General features: G+C 37.1%; 1 protein-coding gene across 2 annotated transcripts in view; it reads right to left on the reverse strand.

The window, feature by feature from the left end:
• MAP3K5 (mitogen-activated protein kinase kinase kinase 5) overlaps positions 1 to 19,700 on the reverse strand; it is a 115,204-nt gene that overhangs the window by 13,283 nt on the left and 82,221 nt on the right. Inside the window, exons 13-24 of one of the 2 annotated variants that reach the window (XM_068938394.1) lie at positions 14,962 to 15,057; positions 13,669 to 13,750; positions 11,924 to 11,989; positions 11,544 to 11,677; positions 6,834 to 6,961; positions 5,895 to 6,031; positions 5,024 to 5,129; positions 3,887 to 4,044; positions 3,174 to 3,351; positions 2,397 to 2,417; positions 1,113 to 1,290; positions 862 to 1,030 (exon numbers count right to left, since the gene is read on the reverse strand). In XM_068938394.1, coding sequence (XP_068794495.1) covers positions 862 to 1,030; positions 1,113 to 1,290; positions 2,397 to 2,417; positions 3,174 to 3,351; positions 3,887 to 4,044; positions 5,024 to 5,129; positions 5,895 to 6,031; positions 6,834 to 6,961; positions 11,544 to 11,677; positions 11,924 to 11,989; positions 13,669 to 13,750; positions 14,962 to 15,057 — 1,453 coding nt within the window. The remainder of the gene's footprint in view (positions 1 to 861; positions 1,031 to 1,112; positions 1,291 to 2,396; positions 2,418 to 3,173; positions 3,352 to 3,886; positions 4,045 to 5,023; positions 5,130 to 5,894; positions 6,032 to 6,833; positions 6,962 to 11,543; positions 11,678 to 11,923; positions 11,990 to 13,668; positions 13,751 to 14,961; positions 15,058 to 19,700) is intronic. The other variant, XM_068938395.1, reaches the window with a different exon arrangement.

A 19,700-nucleotide genomic window follows, 5' to 3' on the forward strand; every position in this document is an offset into this window, starting at 1 on the left:
TTTTATACAAACATCATGTGATACTCAGCCTTGAGAATGAAGTGAGTCAATTAACTACTAACTAAGAAATCACAAACATTAAAAAACATGTTGTCCAATTTCTGTGTTGCAACATTTAGCAGTATGGTGATGACCTAATTTATTCAGAGTCATCCTGAACTGACACATCACAATCATCCCCACAGAGAAGCGCCCAAAAGGTCATTCTGCAATTTTGTTGTTGTTTGCTGCAGCTCCCTCTGCTACTCCATCTTCCTTCTCCTCCACATGTGTTCCTAACTGCTGTGAGCAATAGCTGCAATTTGTTTTTTCCCCTCATCCTCACTTTCTGCTTTTATAGCTGTATGGCTTTGACATACCACTCAGCCCCATCGTTTGTATGCAATAACCTAACACAAGGCCAGAGCAAAAGACCTAACCCTCTCTCCATCAAACCATCCAGCTAAAACACAGAATGCCACAAGAAGGGCATGTAATCAACTCCTGGAGATGATCTAGTCTCCATCAGTCAGTCTGACACCTTCAATTAGTCTCATTTGAAAATCACTGGCAAAAATATAATATCATGAAGACATGTTTTTCCACTGTTCAGCCAGCACTAATATCCAGACATAGATACAGTATTTGCAAACAACATAAGAGGCATAAGAACTACAGCATAAATGTAATTTTAGTGCCTATTTTTAACAGCCTCAATAAAACAATAAACCAAAGACTTACATGGTATATGCTTTCTAGTTTAATCAAAACTTATTGGTTGTAATGTATTTGTTTTACTATGTGTATTTCAAAGGTTCAAAGTAATTGAAGACAAGTCTTCAAAATCTACAGAATTTTTTCTGCCTTCTGAAATTACTTTACCTGAGCCAAAGCTTCCATCAGGTTCTTCACCACCTTCTCTTGGTCCTCAGTTAATATCCTGTGAAGGGTGGCCCTCCTTTCACTATCTTTCTTCAGCAAGAAAAACCCAGAATCTTTCTCTTCAGGTGAAGGAGGTGCACTGTGGTCTTCAAAATTCTCATCTGGGATGCTTAATGAAAGACACTCAGTGAAAATAAACATTACAAAAACAATCCCGATGCGTGTAACACAAATGCCAGGTAGCTCTTTACCTCAGAAAAAGGGACCGGATTCCTTTTCCATCTTTTTCTCCACAGGATTTAGCTCTTGTTTTGAAAGAGAACGGATCAATTTTTAATTCTGTATCAGGTGAAACAGAGCCGTACTCGCTGCTGCTACTTGTATCTTCAACCAGAACAGGAACAGGTAAGGATATACTCCGAAGATACTCTATTCATACAGAAATATTCAGAAAATTAGAATTAAATAGCATTAGCACATTTCTGAAATGAAAAGATTATTCTTTCAGACGAAAGAATGATTCCGGTCTTTTTTCTTGTCATTATACACACATACACATACACACACTCTCGCTCACTATAATACTAAAACAAACAAACAAAAATCCCTAGAACTTATTCTTCTGGAATAGAGTACTTTCAGTCACAATTTTACTGAAAAGCTTCATCAGACAAGGAAATTATCTTTGCAAGCTCTCTTTCAAAATTGCACCGCTGCAGTGAACACGCATTCCATATCATCAATATGCACTCTCAGAAATAACAAAGTATTTCTGCACAGGTAAGCCACCCAAATTCCTTGCAAGAATTTACATTTTAACTTAATAGAGAAGAGCTTAATTCCATTAAGACCCATTTACTGAAGTATAAAAATGAAGATAAAAATAAAACAGTATATATTCTAGCACAGAATACTTTGGTCACGTTTAAATAGTTTGTAGTCTTTGATTAATAATAAATATGCATGTTAAGTCAGAATTTTTTTTTAATCAAGAGCACACATACTAGTGATGCAAGAAACTATTGATACACATTTCACATATGCATATTTCAAAATATGTTTTGATAGCAACTCCGCATGAAGATAACTGTTTTTTTCCACTCTCCCCTGCTCATCTCCTGAAAGAGATTAGCATTCTATACCCAGACCTCCCGAGTGATCTGGCATTCTGCTTTTTTCAATTATAGAATCTAGTCTAACAAGAATATATATGTTATCTTCCTCTACAAACCTGGACTTTGTTGCTATAACAAACCACCACCCTCTGGTATCCTCTTCAAATTTCCACTGAATGGCTCCATAACAATGTAGCTATTCAAACCTGTATTACTCACCTGCCTAGACAACCAAGCCATAGTCTGGTTTGATTACGAATAGTATTTTAAATCTGCACAAAGAATTAGAGCTTCCCAGCACTTATTTTCATAATTGTGTCCTCTTCTCTGTGCAGTGTTTTGGTGTGGCAAATTATAGCAGTAGAAGTGATAACAGCATCTACACAGTTATGTTTGATAGAAAAATATGTTAAAACTCACCATTTGAGCTGGCTGAAAGAACTGCGGGAGGAAAGCAAAAAGAAGTGAAACATTCTAAAATCAACTGAGAAGATAAGTATAGTCTAAAAGATAACTCTCTTCCCACTTACGTACTGTGTACCCTCCTGTCTACAATCTCTCATTTTAAATAAATACAATTTAATGCAATGTAAAATAAATTTGAAAAAAAGAGGTCACAATTCTCATCTGATTTTATCCTTTACCTGATTTTTTTTTTCTTCTTTTAGGTGCTAAACATTTGCTGAAGGCACATTTTTCACATGTATATATGCACACACATAAAAATGTCATTCCTGCTCTCAAAACTCCTTAGTTATGTTCCATAATTTAGAATGTTGCAGGGGATTAGTATGGGAAAGAAAAACAATGCAGCGTGTGTACATTTGCTACGGGATAGAGATTCTTCTGCTCACGTGAAAAACTCAGAGGCTTAACATCATATTCGTATACAAAATGCATGCTGTGCAAACAATCTTTCAAGGAAAACATATGCACATTTAAAAAATGTTGCATAAAACAAGAGCAAGACTTTTAGAAACCACATTAGAAATATTTTTCTGAATCACTTTGTGCCATTGTAATAACACAATTCTGGTACTACAGCCTTTCTGCAGCAAGCTGCTGGAAAAGTTTAGGACTGAACATTCTCCTGGGATGGGGTTCTACCATTTTCATCCTAAAGACTAAATTGATAGTTTCAGGAAACAATTTCATTAATGAAAGAAAAAATCCAAAGTGCGTTCAGCAACACTATACCTGAGAGCTTTGACGGGGACTTTCTTTTTCTGCTCGAAACTTTCAAGAATTCATCTATAAGCAGCTCATGAGCAAAAGCTCGTTTATCAGGATCTGGTTCAAAGCAACGCAGTATGAAAGCCTTGGCTTCTGCAGACATGGACTCAGGAATCTCTGGGTGTATTTTAAACATTCCCACCTGAGACAAATGAAGGAAAAAAAATAGCCTGCACTGGTCTTTTCTCAAATATATTAATATAAATTTCTCAGTTATATTAATTTATTAAACAGTATCAAAAAGTGTTGGTTTAGTGATACTAAAGGTGATACTTTGTTACCACATTTTGACATAATCTTTCAGTAACTATTTCATTAAAACCTGTTTAATCCAAAGAATAAAATTATTACAAACTCTATAATTATTTGACTAAGTAAAAATCCACTTCCAAGAAGAGTCTCTCACAAAGCAGAGAAGGGCTTCTTTTCTCAGTTTTTTTTTTTTTTTTTAAACACCCAGGCTGGTGAATAGCTGTTTTATTGCCCCATTATTCTCTTCAAAACTATACAACACTCCCACTCAGTTGAATCAGCTCATTCTTCTTAATGTCCTCATTAACCAGGCATTTCCTTTACCTTCCTTTCCTGCAATCTCTAATTCCAGCTTTTCCAAAACAGTCGTAAGATTTCCTGTGTTTACAAATACTGGTCTGAGCTGTGCAAGGAAGATGCCTGACCTTAAACATAGCTGCTTGTGGTTCTCCCAGTTCATAAAATGGGGGTTTCCCTGTAGCCATTTCAATAATTGTGCATCCCAAAGACCAGATGTCTGCAGCTTTCCCATAGCCACGTGGGCCTTTGTCTATGATTTCCGGTGCCATATACTGAAGGGTACCTGTTTAAAAAATACTCATCTTTTTACTTAGACATATGAATGATGCAAATAGGACAAGAGGAACAAAATCAGTGGGGAATGAGTAATATCAGAAGATTAAAAAATATTCAAAATTCAAAATCAAAAATATTCATAAATATTTGACATAAACCTCACAATACTGTTCAAAACTACTAATCATAATATTGGTGCCAAAAGTTGCTTGGTGCTAAAAGCATCTGATATCATCTATTGATCTGGTCCTGTCCCCTTTTAAAGTCAATTACAATTATTAGAGGTTTCAACGAGCTTTAGATTAGTAATTTTCATTTACTATATTACAAGATCGAGATTAAAATGAGGAAGACTTTTCTGAATTGCATTCAGAGAGGGAAATGAAATCAATGAAAGAGGCCTGAAAGACCAGGTGATATGAACATTCTTTTCTGAAGTAAGGGGACCATTCCGATACAGCCTTCTGCATTTTGTTGCATTTAGAGAACAAGAATTTAACAGAGGATGGAATTAACAGTCACTTCTCATCCCGCATAATTATTTAATGTAGTGCCTCTGGATGATTTAAAGTCCAAATCAAAGTATCAAGAAGAATAAGGACCAAGATAAGACTCTGTAGATGGCAGTTCTGGAGTTGAAGCCAGGATGTCAAAGCCAGTCATGGAAGAAAAAAAAAAAAGTTAGCCTTGTCAGCAGGATGAAAAAGCCAGAAGAGACAGACTCAAATGTGACATAAGAAAGACAGAGCTCTTCTGCTGCAGAGGACTTTCATTTCTCAAGTGGAACTCCCAAAACAGTGTTCTCTTTGAACAGCGTATACAGTGCATACAAGTAGTCTGTAGTTTAGGATTAGGTACACTGACTTAGCTTATTCCTGCAGTGACTTTATATATTGACTTTAAGCCAATGAAAGCTAAGCAGCTGTGCAGTATAACCCTACCCTCACAGTTGGGGTGAGGGAAGACAGCCTTCTCTGGGAACATACCAGTGAAAGTTTCAGTACATGGGTTGATTCCTGCAAGTCTCTTCGAAGTTCCAAAGTCTGAAATCTTTAACACTCCACTGTAAGTGTTGATAAGCACGTTATCACCCTGAAGAACAGAACATTCAGACCAATTATTTTTCTCTGCTGACTATTCACTTAAGAATTCTTGCAACACACATTTCTAGAATGCACTCTTTAATATGTAGCAATTACTCCCTAAGGCTCTTAACAGTGGAGATGAAAGAGGAATCAAGAATGTTCCTGCCTTCTGTAATCCCATTATAAGAAACTTCATTTCAAAGAGAACTTCCCCATCTACAGGAACTTTATAAAGAATACTCATACAGGGAAAAATATACAATTAATCTATTTTATTTAAAAAAAAAAAGTATATGGACTCTCATTGCAAAAGCACCTGCCTATATCCTATCCACAGCTTTCTTCACGCCTGATGTGCTTTCAAGCAAGTTTGATCATGTAATTGAAAACAGAAATAGAAAAAAATATATCTACTTTATCACATTTTAAATGATAACGTTAATATCAGTTAATTTTTCTAATAGAAAATATTGTGTTGATGCAGACCCAAATTAACACTGGTTCACTGACCTAACTCACACTTTAGAGTAGCGAAGAACGTATATGATAACGAATAACTTTTGTAAATAAATTTTTTAAATACAGAACAAATGGTTGTGTAGTTACATAACTGTCAGGTTAGTTCTCTGCAAGTCACTCCAACAATAAAACTGCAGTAATGTGCCTGTAATAGTATCAAAGCACAGAGAGCCATTCTTCCTTTCTTTTACAAGCAAAGCATAAGATCAGAACATTGCTCCTTTTATTCATGATTTTCATGACAGCTTCTCACCTTTATGTCTCGATGCACTATCTGATTATCATGGAGGTATTTTAATCCTTCAAGAATCTGCTTGGTATAAAAGCCGATCGTCTGCTCATTATTTTTTAATGGTCCCCATTTTGATCGTAGAAGAGCAGAAAGGCTGCCTATAATTTCGGAGAGGAGAAAAGCGAGAGTAAAACCTAATTAAGTTCTGCCTTCTCCCCCAAAGGAAGAAAAAGTAACAACAACAAATAGCAATCTCAAACTAAGGGCAGGCATCTGTTCTACAGCCAAAGGCCTCTCATGGATAAGGCTTATTTGCATCATCCTCTGCCCAAGTAATTAAAAAGAGAGTTTAAATATCTCCACTGGTCTCAGCTGCAGCTGAGAAGCACATGCTTTCTCAAACAGGCAGATCAGAACCCATTTAAACAATGTGCTCATCTCTCTCCTATGCCTGGATATAAGCTGCCTAAGAGGAACGCTGAGAAAGGGTGAAGGGCAAGCATTCACATGAGTGTTTGTGTACACACACCAAATTCACAACTTCTGGAAAAGCTAGGAATGTAATTTTTATTACACCTAGCTGCTACAAGTTCCTTGGTCTGAAACAGAAGGAACAATCACCAGTCACAATCTCCTGGGTTATGTACATTAGGAGGATTTAGCCCTTTGTGACTAGCAGCCGTTCTAGCAGGACGACCACAGATCATCTCTGGTCTGCAGGTAAAAGGAGCTCACTTGCCACAGCAATGATCAGAGCTGTATCTGGAGCATATACTATCTACCCCATGACCAAGGGGACTTGAGTACTTGACCTTTCCAGTTTTTCCCATTAATTTAGGGAAGAGATGTTAAATAAAATTACATTTGCCTGAAGTATATCTGTTTGCAGTGCTATAGGTTTTATTTTTTTAAAACGTAAAAAGAAAAGCAAAACCAACAAATCAGCCTCCCCCAACTTACCACCTGGCACCTGTTCCATGAATATTTTAATAAAGCCATTCTCACTAAGAGAACCTAAATACTGGACAATGTTCTTATGTTTGAGATGCTTATGCAAAGCTATTTCTTCATGTAGAGGCTGGGAGTACCTGCAAAGAAAGGAAATATTTCATACAATGTTGAGCTTCAAAAAGAAAGTCTTGTACCTACCATAGTAGTTGAAGTTTTATTTGAGGTCCCATGAAACACATGAGACCTCAAATACTGAAGTACTGTGTACAGTAATACAATATTATGTATTACATACATTTAACAACAGTGGTTATGGCCTCCACATACCAGAAAATACATATATATACACATAATTACATATATATTACTATACGCAGCAATATATACAATACTGTATTGTCCCTCTCTCCCACTCTCTCTCTCCCCACGTTAAATAGAGGTAGCCAAAAAAACTTGTGGAAAAGGAACTACTCTTCAGCCCAGCTCAAAGAGAATAAACACTTGGGCAAATAGTTGGATCCAGACTAGGGCCAAAGTAAACCAGTAAACCAGAAAGTCAGCATATAATAATAATCAGCTCAATTACTAAAACAAATTACTGTCTAAGTTTGAATTAGTTAAAATAGGGGGCTTATCTGAAAGCAAGAGTGAATAGCTATCAGAGTGAGAAAACTGGAATCTTTTCCTGGGGAGGTGTTCAAAAGAACTGATCAGAACAATTACATTAAACGTAAGTTGGCCAAAGGCGAAATATTTTTCAGAAACATGTTTCAGCAGTGTTTTTGCCAGGAAGGTTTCTGAAGTCCAAACCCTTCCAGTGTGGAACAACAGCAGGACTCCGGACTCCGTACCTTAGAAGCTGATGTGCTCCCTGGGCCAGCTCTAACGCTCTCTCCCCTTCCAGCCAGGAGTGAGTCACAGACACACCATCAAGTCAGTTGCCAGATTTAATGTTTTATCTGGCAAAATTTAGACATTATGTTGAGTCTGGTGGCCATTTCCACTAAAGCACTAAAATCTGCAGCCAGACTTTCAGGCTGCTGAAGCAGATGTTGGACACAGGCCTCTTCTATCAGTCCAGATGCAAGAACGAGCTGCGCTGCGCGCCAGGAGGACATACTAAGTGCTCGTACTGAGGAGATACTAACTGTAACAGCTAGCTTAACCTTGCAGCTAATTGCTACCAAAAGGAATAGTTTTACTGCCATCTTTACCTTCCTCAGGCTACTCTCAGCATATCTCTTGCATCAACACTGGTGATGCTTTGGTTTTCTGAAGAACTGGCAGGTTCTTTTTTTCTTTTTTTTCCTTTCCTCTTCTTTTCTTTCCTTTTTTTTTTTTTTTTTTTTTTTTAAAGTGGGGAGTGATTTCTGCTAATTCAGCTCCAGGAACCAGCTGTCCCTGGAGCCAGAAGACTGCTAGTGCCAGGGATGCAATCTAAGCACTTGGACAGAAATTGTCAGGGAAAAAGCTCTTCTCCTTTTGGCCAGGTGGTTATCAGTTCACCTTAACTACAGCATGAAGCTGCAAGTGGAGGCTGAACTCTTAAAAATATGGACAAAAAAAAGAAAAAGTGAGGCATCCAAATATCTCTTTAGAATATGACTGCTACAGAAAATGAGTAAAAGAAAGTATTTGTTTAATGAGAAGTGTAACCATATAGCCCCGATCTACTGTGTACCAAAACTAATATGAGTTTTGGCATGCATCCCCACACCTAACTGGAGTCATTGGATCTACACTGTTTTTCAGAAAAGTAAAATCATCGGAGATCATATTCCTGAGTTCCACTCATGTGATATTCATTCAGAACAGCAAGATCACTATAATTCTTCCCCCTGCACCTTTAAACTGCACTGTTAACAGCGTCTTGAGCAACTAGAATAATTTAACAAATAAAATAAGTCCCTAAGAAAATACTCAAGTGAGATGAAGCATTTATTATTTAGAATTTAGTCAATAAGAGACTTTAAATGGTAAGAGGAAATACAAATACTAAATTCTAAGAAGTTCTATTTTACAATCTACCTAATATAATTTTACTTTAACTTGGGAATGTTTCAATAGTCACTGCTATTATTTTGTAATATTGAAAATGCATTTGACGGTAAAAGCATTGCAGGAAAGTTTCCTTTTCCTTCAGGATGTATCTCCATAGTCTAATATTTCCTGACAACTAAATAAATTATTTAGTAGCTAATATTTAACAAACAAACAACAGCACTGAAGACAGACTGCTTTTCGCACAAACGTCATTGCATTTGTGGCCATGGTCTGACTTAGAAATTAGTATTTCTTACATATCTGAAAGATGGTCATTTTTACTTTGAAAACAGTACGAATTAACTTCAGAAGTTAATCCTTTTCTTTTCACAGATTTATTTCAAGGCACTGATTTAACTAAAGGATAAAGCTATATTTAATCAAAAGTGAATTAATATATTTGTCTTACTTCACTATTAAAACAAAAAAAAAACCTTGGAATATATCCGGGAAGCCTGTAAAATATTTTCAAAGTCTAGATGAAAGGCTAATAGCATCTTACTCTCTTTTCCAGCATGCTTTACTCATTAAAGCAGCAACCTTTTCCATTAAAAATTGTTTTTAAAAGTGTAATGGAAAAGAAAAATTGGGTCCTTTTTAAAGTAGTTAGTGTTTTATTCGGACTGCCTCGAAATCTCAAAAGAAATATGAAGCTTCTTTCCTCTCTTTCCCTTTCTATTAACCACGTTTATCACAAATAATTTTTTCTTAGAGCATACAAATTTGGAACTCTATTTTGAGTCAAGTCATGGTGTTATGCAATGAGGCCGTACTTTTTGAGAGATGATGTGAAATTTTGAAATTCAATTTACAATAACAATATGGAGGATGGGAGGGTTCCCCTTTCCATAATCTAAATCCTAGCATCTCTAATATGTTATGTTAAAATATTACGTTAAAAGTGAATATGGAAACATTATTACACCATAGATACATCCATAATGGACAACAATATTCAAGATTTGAGAACATTTTAAAAGATTCATTTTACAAACTTCAACAGAAAAGAAAGGCCAAGTCAGGACAGAAAGAATAACCAAATGATGACCTACAAAAAAGACTCAGGGAAAAGAAACTGAGCTAGGACATTAGAGTAACGGAGGTGGCATTAGTGACCTTCCACTCTAAATTCCACAAAGAAAACTCTATAGAATTTTTTTATGCAGTCTCCTGTCAACATGTTGGATCCAATACAATTTTAATAACAATACCTGATGCAGGATAGGTTGTGGAAAATAATACTCCTTTTCAACAAGTGGTGGTTTTACCCACAGGTCCAAACATTCTAGATGAAAATGAGGTAAATAACGGCCACTGTGGTGGGCAAGAATATCCTCTCAAAACTGCTGTTTTGAACACAAACACCTTCTTTAAGGCTTGTTATGTAGGGAAGAATAAAAACAGTTTCCTTCCTTATATTAGCTGTAGACTGAGCACTGTGGATACAGTTATTTCTTCCTACAGAGAAAGTGCGGTATGCTAAAATATGGGACATCTTGCTGATGGAAAAGCTATCCCTGAAACCCAATCAGTAAACCAAAAAGCTAAACAGGCAAAAGACGACAAGACACTTGGAAATATAGATTCCATTCCTGACTTAAATAACAGGCAAAAATTCACCTTCTGGCATGCCTGATGTTCTGCTTACATTCACTTAGTATGTGATTCCTTCTGCTCCCAAGGGAAATTCTGTCTATATCAGAAGAGCTTCCTTCACAAAATCTGTTTCTTTAATCTTTGGAAAAGGAGGGCTTTATTTTGCTGTTATCAACCATAATAACGATTTTATTTCCTACTTTTGCCACCTTTCTGAAAAATCAGCCCAAATTATAGTCTTTAAGAATATTTTACAATGTGCCAGAGAGTCACTTGGAAGATTCAGACACACAAGTTATCTGCTAAGAACAACTCTTACGTCACTTGACCACAAAAATGAAAGGGCTATTGTAGAATTTAAGGACAGGGATAACTTTACAACTAATACAGCAGGTCTGATGGTCAGATTTGTTACCACTTTTACTACAATATTTATGGAAATCTTTGTATTCATGATACAAATTCACTGCAAACCTCAACATACACAATTCATAAGGCCATCAAGCGTCTGGTGTTTACATGGCAACCTTTGTAAGTGGAGGAGATCAATAAGCCTATAAAATGAATCTGCATTAAGAAATGTGGCAGAACAGACCATTCCACATGTTTTATTCTAGTGTTAAGGGGCTTCATAACAAATTATGCATAAACAGAAAAGGAATCAACAATTCAGGCTCAGAATTTTAAATAATTCTAAACATCATGAATTTGAATAGTTCTCTGATAAGAACATGCCTGTGCATGCATAAGAAGATAGGGCTCATCGCAAGGTGTTCAAATAAGATTCTGTATTTCAGCAACATTTGTTTTGGAAAGAAGATGCGTTATAAACCACCAGTACCAAAACCTGAAAATGTCTAAATTGTCAGTTGTGATCATGATTCATTGGGTTTGGCATTTTTCCGCAACTTGGATCTGTCCAGATACAAAGATGGAGGAGACCATTTAATACCATAGACAGGTAATTTACTGGCAGCTGTGCAGGTCAGGTACTCCTGAAACAGCAAACTCATTAGTCACGATACTTAACGACCAAAGTAGGTAATGCACAACATTTGGAATCAGCTGCATTTACTGTACCTGCTGTCTCTCTCTGGGATTTCCTTAATAGCAATTCTGACTTGATTGCTCAAATCTCGTCCTGCATATACAATGCCGTAAGTTCCTTTCCCCAGAATGACGCGCTCGCCATTTTCATCATATTCATAATCATACTGCAAAGCAAACCACGAGGTGAAATAAACGAAACGGATTTATTCCATCCGACTGTAGGCACACCATTACAGCTTCTAAGAGGCTAGTTGCTCTCTGCAGATCATGGAGAGGGAGAGGAAAGCACTTCAAAAGGGCAGCTCAGATACTGTACAGACATGTCTGTATCTCTCCACTAACTGGGTACGGAGCGCTGGCTTCTGAGGTAGCCATTTCAGGTAAGTGCATAATGCGAAGCTAGCCTTTACCTGTTCTGTGCAGTTACACCGACATGTCTTATTTTTCAACAGCGTATGCAACTCTGCCGGCAGGTGCTGTAAAAACAACAGAGGACGACAGAGGGCACTCTGCATCAAACTGAGAACTTCGCCTTCCACTCCGACATAGAAAGCAAGGCAGCATACACTTCTCTGTTCCAGATGCTCTCCCGACCTGACCACATCTTCCAAAAACAGCACAACCTCAATTTTGACAGTTCCAGGTCAGCCAGATGAGTGTGTCAACAGAGGTCTGTCAGGATTGCAGTGTATTAAATATGCCTTCTGCTGAATTTACATTAACAAAGACCTGGAGTTTAAGGCCAGTTTAGATATGGCCATTGGCTTATCTCATCTGTCCTCTTGTTTAACACACGAAAATAATTTCACTCGCTCACTCCAACGTTAAGCCTACTTGCACAGGCCTGGATAAAGCTTTTGTTGTTGTTTTTGTTTTTTCTTTTCCTCCAAATAAAGACTGATATCTTTTTAATAAAAAGATACAGAGAATCCCCATTCATATACATGCTCGTATTTCCTTTACGAGTGTGTTTAAATAGTTAATTACTTGCATGGTAAATCATGCCTATTATTTCTAATACAAATTTCTTTGGCTTCACTTTATCATTATTTTTCTTCACTAGATTAAAGGGCCCATGAGCACATAGTAATTTTCCCAGTAAAGATACTTACCCACTGTAATCAAGTCACCCACTGCTTTTCTCTTTTCTAAAATAACCAAATTAGGCACCCTCAAGTTCTCATTATAGAGCATTTTTCCTAGCCCACAAGTCATTTCAGTGGTTTCTGTTTGTCCCATTTCCAATTTCAGATGTATTATAAGATGTCAACATCAAAACTGAGACACAGTGTTGTATTCAATATTCGGTACTGACTCTTTCGGTTAGTTCTGGATGTTGCCAGAGCTTTGGGACACTAGATTTTCATGCGATGGGATATGGGCTCTAATATTCCATCTTGTTCCCTGTCACCTAAAAGCAAGCCTAAACAGACTGAGTACTGGATTGCACCCACTGGCCTTGTGTTCACTTTTTAACTATGTGAATTTTCAGACAGAAAAATGAAGGTGAGAAGGTAGCGTGTGAAGGCACACCCATGCAAACTATAATTTAACTAACACAGGGAACAGCAGCACAAGCAGGGCAGCCTAGGCTTCACTGTGAGTTAATGGGCTAAAGACGCAAACTCCCAGAAGGACCGACATCCATCATATGGCTTACGTTTACTGCTCATTGCTGTGCTTGCCTGCAGATCACAACTAGCACGGACAAGCCTTCCCGCGCTGCAACTACACCCTTATTTGCTGTGCAGACAACTTGTCAGTAATGAAAGCATACAGGATTCCAGTGATGCATGAAACAGACAACAGTCTTTAAAATTTAAACAGACACTAATGCCGCCTGACTCTAATGACTGTCAAGAAATTGTAACAAGTGTCATTCTGTAACAAGCATGACTGGAGAATTCCAAAGTTAAGTACCTTCTTAAGCTAGCATGCTCACTGAAATATGAGAGATTTATAAATCTCCTAATAAAAACTATATTAGGAGAATTACAAAGAATGATTAATTTATAAACAGTAGAGGATGAAATTTTAAAAATAACAACTTTTGTCTAATTTCTTCCGGTGAAGGGATCAGTAGTTTCCTCCTTCAAGTAAAACTCCATACTAAAAGCCCCAAATTCCTAATATGCTGGAAAAAAATAAACAATACCTCCAGAGAGTCTCCATCACATTCCCCTTCCTCTGTATTCTTCCCTATTTCTTCAGTGATACTGTTCACCATGTCAAAAAATCTGTTAAAGCACACACACACTTGAGACTTAGTATGGGGATATCAAGAACAATTCTCTAAAGAAACCAAAAGAATGAACCAAAAAAGATTTAGATACAATAAGTATGAATTCAGTGCAAAGCAGCTTGTTTGTGGGCAAAATTATAATACTTTCTGTTTACAAGGAGACTTAACAGACAAAATTGGCAGTTTTCATACTTACATGATATAAAAATAAAAAGTGCATATAAATGTCCCTGATGAATGAAAATATCAGTGGAACTCACACCTCAAAAATCTATGTACCAGGTGAAATTAGCATCCTGTACCATTGTTTCTCTATGTCCAATAAAAGCACTGAAGCATCATGAAAAGTTCCTGGATGTATTTGGAGAAGACTTCGGGGTACAGGAAGGCTAGTTTCAGTTTTTGTTTGAGTGGAAAGGGGCCTATTTTACAAATCCATATTAAAAATATAGATATATATTATATTATATTGTCCCCCCTTTGAAGGAATGGAAGAACATGTGTCTCAAGAGAAGCCTCATATTGCTTACTAGTCTTTTCAGAGGTATGCAGATACTAAGCGGAATGAGCATGGTCAAAGAACCTATATGAATTAGAATGGACGAGAGGATAAACTAGGGATTGAGCTGGGAGGGTGCTACTGCCATTAAGGCAGTGATTTTTGGTAAAGTTGCTGCCTTTTTAATAGGAAGGGACATGAAATCCCCTCCAGGAACGCCTTCTGGATCAATTCAGCCCTCAATTTTAAGGAGTACAAACGTGGCTTACAGCTACTGAGACATTGCTCTAACTTTGTGCAACAAACCTCTGCCGTGTTTCCTGTAGGGATGCTGGTTCAATTTTACTTATGTAAACATGACTATAGCTATGTAAAGAAACCAAGTATGCCTCTCCGTAATCAAAAATAAAACCTTGCCTTATTGTTACCCTAAACGTTCCCACTTCAGAAAATCCATGCGTAGGAGGCTTTGTTGGATTGGAAAAAAAGTTAAATTTGTAGGTATATTTGTTTCTAATATTTGTCTGAACTTGGGCTTTGATCCTTCAGACTTCAAGAACTACTGGGGCAGAACTGGGTTTTCATGTGGAAGGCAATGAGAACTGAGGATGTTCAGACCACCTCTTTCCACAGTTCTGAAACAGTCTGTGTCTGCAACAGACATGGCCATCACAGGCCATTTATGTGAAACAATAACTGGGACACACCTCCTGCAGTGAAGTTCTGTGCAGAAATAGATTTGAAAGTCATCCGAGTTGTGCAGCACATAGAGGAAACAGCATCGTTCTTCAAACTTCGAAATGCTGAAAGAACAGCCAAGTAGAACATGTTACTGGGAAGATGCATTTGGGCTTCTACCAGCTATGTCAAACGATACAGATCAACTCATTTACCGTGAGAAAGCACCAGCTTAAACCTAAGTAGCCATAATGCATTATGTCGTTATAAAATTATATTCTTTTGTCCTACAAAGCTCACATTCTGCTTGCCCCCTAGTCCACACATTGCCGAGGAGAGAGTAGGAGCAGAGGAGTTTAAAAAAAAAAAAAAAACCCAACAACTCAGGTCAGTGGAAATAATCCTACTGACTCCTATGCACTTAGGGTAAGGTGCTTGAATTCCACTCAACATGTCATTACTGGGCTCCTCAAAGAAAACATCAAACCCTATTTGAAGGAGCTCTTTTTGCAATTTTGTCACATGTTCATCATCATGTATCAAGCTGATTCAGTAGAACTGATTGTTAATATATTAGAACAGAAAAAAAGATGGCTAGAAGTATTGTAAGGGAATAATAAAATATTTGAGGAAACGACAAATTAGGTCTCCTTATTAACATTCTTAAGATACTGAACAAAATCCATGGCCCTAGCAAAATCACAGAATCACAGAAAATCAATTGACAAAAAAATCAATTGTCAAAAAATCAATTGACTTTAGCTGGATCAAGATACCCATCATGGTTTTAATCCATTGAGATAACAATAAAGCACAACACTATTCTATGTTATGCCAAAGGATTTATGAGTAGATAGAGTTGATTAATGCAGAACTATTTCTTTAGATTTCAGGAAATGTTTGTAGTTATCATCCTTTAATAAGTGTCTATAGTTATCTGATCACTCTCTTTTTATGACTTCTGAACTGTAAATGCCTTGTGGTAACTTTTGATAAGCTAATGGCTTTTTGTATAAGTTGGGGTCTTTATATAACATACATATATTTTAAGTATTTATTTCATAAAGCTACTTAGGAAAAGAGTGAGCTTCATTAATTAGAAGATTTTTGGGTCTTTGGGTTTTGTGACTCATTTATTCTCATGTCAGGAAAAACCCATATGTGGTAAGTGAGGTACACATCTGAGAAGACAGTCAATGCCCCCAGTTTACAAATTAACTAGGGTTTGCAAGCATATAGGTGAACTCTCCACAGAAGGAATTAGTCCTGCTGATACTAACAGAATTACTCATTCATTTAAAGTTCCATGCGATTTTAAACACTTTACTAACCTGACAGGCACAGACACCAGTTACTGAGATAACAGTGAATAAAAGACTAAGAACGTGGGGTATACAGAGAGGTCAGGCAAATCCATAAATATCTAAAATCTTTAAGGAGGTGTTTACATTTGCTTATATGTTGTTTTCCTCCCTGAAAAAAGTAATTAAAGTTAAAAAAAAAAAAGAGACTAAAAAAATACCAAGTTATAAAAAGAAGCTTGATAATTTGCTCAGGAAATGCCTCATTTTGAGAGTTATCAAGCATATGTAGTACTCACTGGCTTCTACGACAGCAGAAGCGGATCTGAATTTTGATTTTGCAAAACTGAAAACTCGAGCAGGGAAGGACAATGCTGTGTGGCCTTGTGCCCAGCTCCTGCGTGCACTCAGAACTCCCACTAGTCAGTGACAAATACTGCAAATGCTGGAAGTGTTGTTTATCAATAATTCTAGATGAAGTAGCAGATAAAGCAGTTAAGTATTGGCATCAACCACAGAAAAGTAACTTCAAATATTTGTTATTTATTTTCTAAAAGTGGAGACGCCTTTTACGGTTATAGTTAGAATTAAGTAGCCTGACAAGGTTCCAAGTTCCATGAATGTCAGAGAAGAACTTGAGATGGAACACGAACATCCTTGTTGTTAATCCTTAAACTATGAAGAAAACTGGATGCAGATCTGAATCCAACTTTATTGCTATGTTTCTAACACTACATTTATCAGCATGACCTGTGAGGCACTTTCCCATGGAAACAACACAAGTGGAAGCTATTTCATAATCCAGGGTTCCTTCTGGATACTGAGGAGTATTCCACTTCTGGTCTAGCAACTTCAGCTTACCATTTTTTTTTTTTAATTAGAAAAATACAGATTGTGTCCTCCTGCTCATATGATGTCAGCTCTGCAGAACACTAGAGATTTTTTTTTAAATAACCTGAGAAAGGTAGAAGGCGCCTTGGGTAGTTGCTATGTTCCAAAAACTTTGATGAAGCCTTCAAGACTAATGGTACTTTTTGGCTTAATTCAGTAATATACATTTGTATTTGAGAGGGCAAGAGGGCATATGACAAAAGCAGAATTATTTTCATTACAGTACAAAATGCTAATCAATGAATTTGTTAAACCAAACTCAGTTATTATGACTTTCTTCATACAGAGTGTGATTCAGCACTGTGTTCAGAGCTGCTAATTATTTTTCAGGTCCCTTTGCAATTCTTGAGAGTTGAACTCTATTACTCATGAAATAAGATGCTGATTACACTGGCTGAGGAGGAACACACTGAACAAGTGTGCCCTCAATCATTTCCTTGAAGTATTTACCAAAGACATTAGTCATTTCAGTGCTAGACATCTCTTCAGCTCTGCTGCCAAGAGACTCCCTACGTAACACAGTAAATATTTATGGAGGCCTTTGTTGAAAAAGTCTCCAAATCATGTACAAAGACCTGCCTTGTATGTTAAGGCTGTACCTCTACAGCTGGCTCTTGCCAGTCTAGAAAGGCTGAGAAGCCTCTTTAAGCTGGGGAACTCCCCCTTCTTAGACAGCTTTACATCTAGGAGCTTCAAAGGAGTCAAAAATAGCCTGGATACAAAAATAGATTAGAAGTAGGCCTGGTTCCGGAGGATGTCCCACCCCAAAGACTATCTGGCTTCATAAAACTAGGAAAAGAAATTGAAGATATTGGAAAGAGAAACAATCAGAAACTTGCATACATTAGAAAAATAGGCTTATTCAGTTTTGTAACTGCATAAGATAAAGATTTCCCCCTGCAGTTCCTCATGGAAGCAGCCACTGAGCTTTCTAAGAATTTACAGTGACTCTTGGCTCTGTTGATTACTTCTGAAGTTTTCCAGGTCTTTTTGGCATCTGTCTAGATGAACACAGACTAGAATTTTAATTGGCAAATTAAATGACAATTCAAAACTTAAATAAGAAATGCAGGAGGGTATATAGAAAATATTACGACCACACAATGGCTTAAGAATGCCAACCTCCCCTCCCCGCAAAAACTAAGCAAAAAAATTATTTTTTTTTGCAAGCACTCAAAAAATATACTGTAACCAAAACCCAAACCAGACTGAACTAAGCGTATCATTGCAAATTTTGCCTAAAATAAGCTGAATCCCACAGGAATGAATCTCTACGTCTATTGATAGTTTGCTTTTTTTAAAGTTACTTTTTGGAAGGAAAAAGAATCATCCATCTGTGCAAAAAATGTACTGCAGACATAGCAACAGTTTTATGTGTATGGAACAGTTATTATTAGAACAGACTAATGACTATTAAAAAAAAAAAAAAAAAAAAGCTAAGGAAATACACTAAATGCAAACACCAAAGTGGAAAGTCACAGGATGCCAAAGGGTAGATAAAAAAAGATGACACTAAGACAAAGAATTAATCTGAATAGCTCATAGGAGGGACAGAAGACTACTTTCTTAGTACGAGTAGGTACAAACAGTGTGCACATTATGTTTAACTTGGGCATGTTAGCAGACCCAGCAGCTCAGATTCTGCTGTTCTCTACTCACAATATGGCACAAAACCCAGATTTAAAACAAACAAAAAACTCCCCAAACCTAACAATCTCTAGTGAAGAATTCTCCCTAGCAGGTAGAAAACTCTATCTGAAATCATACAAAAAGATGGCCAAGCTTCCTCCTTTTGTCAGCACCTGACAAGCCCCAACCCAAAGAGGGAAGCATGCTGAAGAGCAGATAGCACGCCTGGAACATATAACGTCATTCTCTTCTAATCCAGTCAGGTTGTTCTTGCAGGTGTCATTTCTGAACCTACAGCTTATTAATCCATGTTAACCTGCTCCATATGAGTCTTTGGGAGGTTTTTATTTAATTGTCTACTGGTCTCTTTCTCTGTTCCCTCAAACAATCTTTTTCACTTTGTGGCCAGTCCACCACTCTGCTACATTGGTCCTCACTGCATGGACGATCCCCATGGCCCCCCTCTGAAACTCTGTTCTGCTGCCATACCTGAATAAAAACAAAACAAAAAACCCACACCCAAAACCTGACAACCAGTAAGCAACTAGAAAATTGCAAGACACATGAAACACCACCATCTCACCAATTTCTCATGGTCACCCTGTCTGCATCCACTTGTAACTTCCTGGCTTATATACTCTGAACATCAAGCACTTGGGACAAGAACTGCCTCTTTGTGTTTATGAGTTTTCCAACATGTCAGAATCTCAAACGTGTGACTGCAGCTCCTGGGCATGGAATAACTCAAGTAAGATGGCATGAAATGTAAGCAGTTATTTTAATTCCAACCTTACTTAGCGTAAAGTCAGTGACTACTACTATTAAGAAAAATAATAGCGCTTTAACTTAACAGGCTATGTTTGCTAATTTTTACGCAATAGATTCTACAAGTGGTCATTTCTGAATTCAGAATAGGACTCCTCAGGCTTCATTTACATCAGGGCATC

The sequence above is a fragment of the Struthio camelus genome, chromosome 3 (genome assembly GCF_040807025.1).
Source record: "Struthio camelus isolate bStrCam1 chromosome 3, bStrCam1.hap1, whole genome shotgun sequence".
NCBI classification, from domain to species: Eukaryota; Metazoa; Chordata; class Aves; order Struthioniformes; family Struthionidae; genus Struthio; species Struthio camelus.